The sequence below is a fragment of the Carassius auratus genome, chromosome 43 (genome assembly GCF_003368295.1).
Source record: "Carassius auratus strain Wakin chromosome 43, ASM336829v1, whole genome shotgun sequence".
NCBI lineage: Eukaryota > Metazoa > Chordata > Actinopteri > Cypriniformes > Cyprinidae > Carassius > Carassius auratus.
The window spans coordinates 20,824,350-20,831,798 of NC_039285.1; the positions used below are offsets into that span (position 1 = coordinate 20,824,350).

At 37.9% G+C, this 7,449-nt stretch overlaps 2 protein-coding genes across 2 annotated transcripts; one reads left to right on the top strand and one right to left on the bottom strand.

Annotated features, from left to right (window-relative positions):
* Nucleotides 1-2,075: 2,075 nt before the first annotated feature.
* On the top strand, nucleotides 2,076-4,023 carry LOC113061321 (uncharacterized). Its single transcript, XM_026230339.1, has 3 exons — nucleotides 2,076-2,512; nucleotides 2,707-2,824; nucleotides 3,096-4,023. The coding sequence occupies exons 1-3, from the start codon at nucleotides 2,076-2,078 to the stop codon at nucleotides 3,855-3,857; spliced, it is 1,317 nt and encodes a 438-aa protein (XP_026086124.1). The 3' UTR covers nucleotides 3,858-4,023.
* Nucleotides 4,024-4,059: 36 nt separating this feature from the next.
* On the bottom strand, nucleotides 4,060-6,872 carry LOC113061322 (uncharacterized). The gene is made up of 4 exons (XM_026230341.1): nucleotides 5,713-6,872; nucleotides 5,542-5,621; nucleotides 4,480-5,053; nucleotides 4,060-4,068 (listed from the first exon to the last, which is right to left on the bottom strand). Exons 1-4 carry the CDS (start codon nucleotides 5,713-5,715, stop codon nucleotides 4,060-4,062), a joined length of 666 nt encoding a protein of 221 aa, XP_026086126.1. The 5' UTR covers nucleotides 5,716-6,872.
* Nucleotides 6,873-7,449: the final 577 nt, after the last annotated feature.

The window sequence follows — 7,449 nt, forward strand, 5'->3', positions numbered from 1 at the left end:
AACCTAAATATTTAATTTTACAGCTTTGAACTTTAAATTGTTTAAATACTTCTGGGTTTATTTGTTTTTGGCCAAAAGTCAAAATTTCAGTTTTGCCACTGTTAATTTTATAACCTGAAATTTTTGAAAATATACTCATTAGATTGATTACACTCGGGATTGAAATGTCCACTTCACTTAGGTACAATAACAAGTCGTCAGCAAATAAGCTTAATTTATATTCATTTTTACCTATAGTGATACCAGTTATATTTTCTGTCTGTCTTATTTTCTCAGCCAAGGGTTCAATAGCCATTGCGAATAGTGCTGGAGATAATGGGCAACCTTGAGCAGTACCACGGCTTAACAAAAAAGCCTCAGATAGAACACCATTGGTATAGACTTGTGCTTTGGGGGCTCTATACACAGTTTTTACCATATTGATAAATTCTACTGGGAATTCAAATGTTTCAAGCACTTTATACAAATATGACCATTCAAGGCGGTCAAATGCTTTCTCGGCATCGACCGCCATCAGAGTCAAATCTATATTATATTTCTTTGCATATTGTGTTAAAGATATACATGTTCTAACATTAGTTCTAAGATCCCTATTAGAAATAAACCCAGCTTGGTTATGATGAATAATACTGGGTAAAATTAGTGCCAATCTATTATTCATTACTTTTGTTATGATTTTCTTATCACAATTGATTAAGCTTATGGGCCTGAAATCAGAAGGCTTATTACAATCGCGCCCTGGTTTTGGTATCACAGAAATAGTTGAAAGATACATAGTTTCTGGCATCTTTTGTTCATTAACAAATGAATTTACAACTTCCAGGAACAAAGGTCTAATATGTGTCCAAAATGTTGAATAGAACTCAATAGGGAGGCCATCTATTCCTGGGGCCTTTTTTTCGGGGAATGCCTTAATTGCAGCTTCGATCTCAGAGGCTGCAAAGTCTTTCCCCAAATCTTCCTTTTGATGATCTGATAAGCACTGTAATTTAACCGATTTAAGAAAGGAATCTGGGTCCTCATCTTTAATTTCAGATGTATACAAGTGTTCATAAAATTGCTTAAATCTTTTATTAATAATATCATTGTTTGTAATAACATCGTCTGATTCTTCCTCTTTTAAAGATATAGACTGAGTCTTTGCAACCCTCTTGACTATTGATGCCAAGTGTTTACCCGATTTATTAGCTGAAATATAATTAAGCTTATTCGAATTTTGTCTAAAGTCTTTAACTTTATCCATCAGTATAGAATCCATTTCTAATTGCTTTTCTTGCAATTTGCTTTTAATTGTTTGGTCTCCATTTTTAAGTTGAATTTCCATTGAATTAATATCCTGTTTTATTTTAGCCATTTTCCGATCAGAACTAGCTTTCCTTTTTGCTGCAAAGGCTATCATTACCCCCCTTATATATGCTTTAAAAGAGTCCCATATAATACAAATATTTGGCTTATCTTGAGGGTGAGGTTGCTGCACATTAGTTAAAATAAAAATATTAATTTGTTCTTTTATATAATCAACAAATTCCCTATCCGTTAAATATTTCCTATTCATTCTCCAAATTCTATGCTGTAAGGTGTTTTCCTTCGGAGTCATGGTGCAGACAACTGAAGCATGATCTGATGTCATAATATTATCAATTTTACATGATATACAATTATTAATTCCCCCTTGAGACACAAAAAGATAATCTAATCTACTATAACTATTCTGGGGATGCGAATAATAAGTGTAATCTTTTGAGTTTGGATGTAAGGTCCTCCATATATCATGAAGAGCATTAACAGAGATAAATTTCTGTAAATGTTTTGGAACATTGACCTTCCTAGTTTTTGTTGTGCTGTCACAAACACTAAAAATGCTATTTAGGTCTCCTCCCATAATTATCAAACCTGTTTGTGAACTATCCAATCTTGTTTGAATATCTTTTAAAAAGGCCATGTTTGAAGCCGGAGGCCTATAAATGCTCAGAAGCGTATAAATTTCCCCAAATAATTCACATTTGATTATAAGATATCTACCGTACGGATCTGAGTTTTCATACATTTCCATCTGACGCGGAAATCAGGCGAAAATGGCTTGTAGCTATCCGGAGGGACAAATTCACAGTTACTCCCGAGTATGTAGCCGACATTTTAACAAGGATGATGTTCGTGAGCCCTTATCAGAGACGGGGAGGCGGCTATTAAACAAGGGAGCTGTCCCAGCACTGTTTGAGTGGAACAATTTCACCCTTCCCACTTCACGACCGGGGGTGTGGGAGAGGAGAGAGCGTCCGCCTCCGATGACGGAGGATGACGGCGACGCAGGCGAGAAAGCTGATATCCCTATGGACCACGACTACGCTTCGGCTTCAGATCCTGCAGTTGTTGATTTAGCCCTTGATGACAACATGTCTCTCAGAGATGAGATTCTCAAGCTGAGGGAACACGTCGAGAAGCTGACAATGAATCAGCGCTTTGGAATTCATCGTTTTGCTGCCTCAGACAAGGACATACGTTTTTTCACAAGGTAAGATATCAGATTGTTCTGTAGTAACGTTACTTTTGCAACAACAGATATAGTTGTGTGTGTGTGTGTGTGTGTGAGAGAGAGAGGGAGAGAGGAAGGCTAACAGAGTTGTATATTTGAAATGCTTCCAAGTAATATCATAGTATACACTGATATAATATTTAAATGATTATATCTGAATTGTATTTATTTAGATTTGCATCCTATGACCTGCTGATGAGATTCTGGGCCTTAATAGAGCCATCACTGCCAAATATGGTCAGTGTGACACAAGCACAGAGAGGCACCTTTACAGAGCCAAGTTCCACTGTAGTAAGTAGTTATTTACATGGCCCATACAATAAAACTTAAAGGGATAGTTCACTTCAAAATTAAAATTCTGTCATCATATACTCACCCTCAAGTTGTTTCAAACCTGTATGAATTTCTTTCTTCTGCTGAACACAAATGAAGATATTTTGAAGAAAGAAAGAAATTCACTGAGTATATGATTTTCATTTTGAAGTGAACTATCCCTTTAACAAAGATCAGGGCTAATAGAGGTTGAGAGAAACATAACGCAAATTGTTTTTCTTTTGAACAGACTCGTTTCCTGCAGCCCATTGATGAGATGTTCATGTTTCTCAATTACCTGGCACTGGGTTCAAAACAGCGTGATCTTGCTGACCGGTATGGAGTCCACCAGTCCACAGTCAGTCGGATCATTACAACATGGAGCAACTTTCTGTACACTGTGCTAGGGTCTGTGAGGATCTGGATACCAGAGGAGAAAATAAGGGCACATCTGCCAGCTGAGTTTAAGGACTATGCAGACACTACAGTCATCCTGGACTGCACAGAGCTAAGGTGCCAGTGCCCTTCATCACCTCTTCTCCAAAGTGAAATGTTCTCAGCATACAAGTCCCACTGTACTCTCAAAGGGCTGCTTGGAGTGGCTCCTCATGGGGCGGTCACATTTATTTCTCAACTGTACGCTGGTTCCATCAGTGACAAACAGATCACGCGTGAGTCTGGAATTCTCTCCCTTTTGAGACCTGGAATGGCCATCATGGTCGACCGAGGTTTTCTGGTTGATGACCTTGTACCTTGCAAGATTTATAGGCCAGCATTTCTCTCTGGAAGATCCCAGATGTCTGCCTGTGAGGTCAGGGAGACCCAAGCAATTGCACGCCTCAGGGTGCATGTTGAGCGCCTCATACGGCGTGTTAAGGAACACAAGTTCTTTGACACAGAGATTCCACTTCGGCTTTTTGGCAACATTAATCAGCTGTATACTGTTGCATGTCTTCTGACGAACTATGAAAACGGGCCTCTTGTAAAGGCTTGGGCAAAGAAGCCAGAGTAGCAGCAGTAGAAAAAAATAAAAATTAATAACCTATGACCATTTGTATAACTACTTTCTTTAAATGTACCTTTGTAAATTACTTTGTATAAATTGAATTTTATAATTAATGTTATGTATGCACTGCTGTACATTGCACATACTCTTTGAATAAAGAACTACTGAATTATTTGCATGTTATATGTACTTTACCTCACCAATGCTTTTAAGCCATCTGTAATATAAGAATAATACTTTCATGCACAGTGAATTATTTACTGAATAACATTTATTTAGGGCTCCCAATTTACAAACAACAGTTATAAAATACTATTTTTAGGTAACCAATTATCAAAAAAATTAATCGGAAGAACATGTAACATGTAATTTAATAATAGATTAGTATTAATACAACAAGAAACATAGTAATACAATTAAGAAAAAATATAAAAACTTGAATCAATATATATGTACAAATATTTTGAAATGGATTGAACTAATAAGAGTTACTGCCAGTAAGAGAAATAACAAGGCCAAACACTGTCTGCCCCTTTGGATCGTACACAATGCCATCAGGTGATGACCCCATCCAGGGTGCATCAGGGTGGATAAGAAAGCCGCAGGGATAGTGGTTAACCTCCCTTACTCTGCAGTACTCCTCTACTGCTGCAGGTTCCATGTCAAGCCCCCTCCTCATGTCGGCAGTCTGATGGCTAGGTCTCAGAAGTCTTTTGGCAAGATTTTCAACAGAGCTCTGTGCCCTGGTGTGACATACCTCTCTGAACTTGGAGGAGGTGATGCGGGGCCGCCTCAGTTGGTGCCACTCGATGCAGGAACTCTGCTCTTTTGTGCTGTTGGCAATTTTGTGTGCGTTCTCTAATGTTGTTTCCAGGGACATCATGTGGTGCTGCTGGTGTTCAGTGCAGACAAAAGAGCAGGTAGCGGGTCCCAGCCTGTAACCCTGAAGTGGCAGCTGTGGGGGAGAAGGAGCATCTGTGTGGGGACAGGTTTTTGGAACTCTTTTTGCTGGCATATGATAGGATAACACACTTCCTTCTTGCACTTTTCCAAATGCAGAGTCAACCAGAGGAACATTAATGTCCATAGCCATAGTTGTTATCAGTGGAGCCACATCACTTGGAACATCATGGTAGACTTCATCCACCCTGAGTGTGGAAAGTTCAGGCAGAGCTGAACTGACACCCTTATACAAGTTGCTCCTATGGAAAAAACAAAATAATGTTTTTTTTTTATTTAATTTTTTAAAATGAGCCATAAAGTAAGTTACATATAAGTTGAATGAACAAAATAACAAAAAAAAGCTTTATTTATTTAAACATACAATGTATCATATGATGAGATTATTACTTTATCTGAGGTCTCACTGATTACTACAGAAAATGCATTACTACTATATCTGCACTTGAGAGCACTTTGACTCGGCGCAGTAATATCCACAGAAATATCCTTTTAGGAGTGATGATATTACTGCGCCGAGTCAAAGTGCTCCCAAGTGCAAATATAGTAGTGTTCCCAAGTGCTATTCTGCCATACATTATAGTTATCCATTATAGTTATCCAGAGCAATTAAGTGCACGCACTGAGACGAGAGAGGTATGCATCAACTCATCTTAGTTAAGGGAATAACATAGTTTAATATGAAAAAACAGTGGAGTGTTCCTTTAATGATAATAAAAATAATACTAACCTAATGCCTTCCATCAGTTTTCGTTCCTTGGGTCTGGCTGAAAGAATCACCATGTCATTTACAAGACCAGGTTTAACACCCTGCATTTGAACAAAAAAGGTTTTCAATAAACACAAACATCCATAAATAGAAAATTAAGTAGAAAAGTACCCTGTTAAAAACATTAGTTACCATGGATCTTGGCTTATGCCACTTCTGTTCAGTCTCTGTGCAGCTGTGTGTTGGGGGAACAGAGGTGATGCTAAGCTGGCAATAATGTGCAGTCTGGTACAACAGTGCTGCCACATGATTACACACAGCTGTACCTGCCACACAGGTACACTGGCAGCTTTGTAGCTGCACAGGACGGGCATCCCCAAGCACAATCTGAAAATACACAAATCTGTTATAATAGAATAAAAGTGCAGTTTTTTAAAAAGAGAATACATGAGTACAGTGAGAATGTTTAACAAAACAAACAAATTTGAACCATCGACATATAATTATTAACTACTAAAACAATTAATAACTACTAAACAATTTGTATGAGCTAAAATTGTAGCCACAATATTATTTATATTATTATTTATCTCACTTTACTCATCATCCCCAACAGTGGACACAGAACGTGTGTCAATGCAGTGACAAAACGGAACTCAGTTTCTGTGAATCCCAGTGATTAGCGTACATATTTAAATATCGATAAATATTCCAACACACCAGTGTTATTTATGGTATGGTAAATGAAATTTGTCTTTAAAATAACCTTTAGCATTATTAGATGCAATGATTCACAGAAACTTTGATCTGCCAAACGTAACCTGTCTCATGAACCATGAACCATGAACCAATCTGCGCTGAACCTGCAGTATAACTTTCTCTTACGCTTAAGCTGTGAGGCTTTTGGCTTTTCCTCATAGATCTGTAGCACTCAGCCCTAATCGTTACCTCTCCTGTGCTTGAATCCTTGTTTGAAACTGACATTGACAAAGGCGTTAGGAAAATTGGCTGTGATTGACACATAATAGTAAACATAGCCTACGCTGCACCTGCTGCGCTAGCACTAGATAGCATGCATGCTATGGGCATGTAAACACAGAACACGTCCAGATCTTACCTTCAAAATTGTCGATGTAGCTTGACACATACAATTTGAAGCCCTTCTCTTTCTTGGTTGTCGAAGTGTGACATAACTTTTGTATGATTCGACTCACGTCGTTGACCGTTACCTTTGGGACATCTTGAAGGGACCGAGTGAAAAATGCCATAGTTGTTATTGACGCTATGTGCGCCGTCGACGCCGGATGTAACCTGGCTGGCCGACTTGGAATGCGGAAGTGAGTGTGCATATAGCCTATTGGTTGATTGTGTGATATCGCTGTAATAATTTATTTTTAAAAGCTTTAAAACAGGAATAAATTCGTTTTCTCTGAGCTCTTTACTCCAGACGCTCGTGATCACAACGGTGATTCATCTCTCCTATTTCTCAGGTATCTCTGGCCAGAAATAATTTATCCATGAGCCCTGAACCGGTAATAATCAGATATGTTGGTTTAGCTTGTCAGTGTGAATTAAATCTAAGTATTTATTTGTATTTTTAACCGATTTAAAAGTGAAAGTAAAAGTTCGGGAATTGAACCTGTAGGGGCGCTATTTCTCTCAGACAATGGAAGTCTGAAGCACATATACTCAAACAGATGGACAGAGTGAGATGTCTGACAGTTTTTTAATTTTCTGTTATCCATACAGTGTTGTAAAGTCGTGAAACTATGCATATTTCCTCAGAATGACTTTTTCATCTGTATGAAAAAAATTATTTGACGTGTTTGGAAGCTGCAATTTAAAAATACAATAATGATTCCCTTTGTAAGGTCATTTAAAAAAAATCACCACAGCAAAACCATTCAAGCTATCCAAAATCCATTCACA

Coding starts and splice junctions, on each gene's coding strand:
- LOC113061321 (XM_026230339.1), top strand. CDS start 2,076: ATGGCTTGTAGCTATCCGGAGGGACAAATTCACAGTTACTCCCGAGTA. Junction 2,513..2,706: donor GACATACGTTTTTTCACAAG/GTAAGATATCAG, acceptor GTATTTATTTAG/ATTTGCATCCTATGACCTGC. Junction 2,825..3,095: donor CAGAGCCAAGTTCCACTGTA/GTAAGTAGTTAT, acceptor TCTTTTGAACAG/ACTCGTTTCCTGCAGCCCAT.
- LOC113061322 (XM_026230341.1), bottom strand. Junction 5,054..5,541: donor AAACTGATGGAAGGCATTAG/GTTAGTATTATT, acceptor TTTTTTCCATAG/GAGCAACTTGTATAAGGGTG.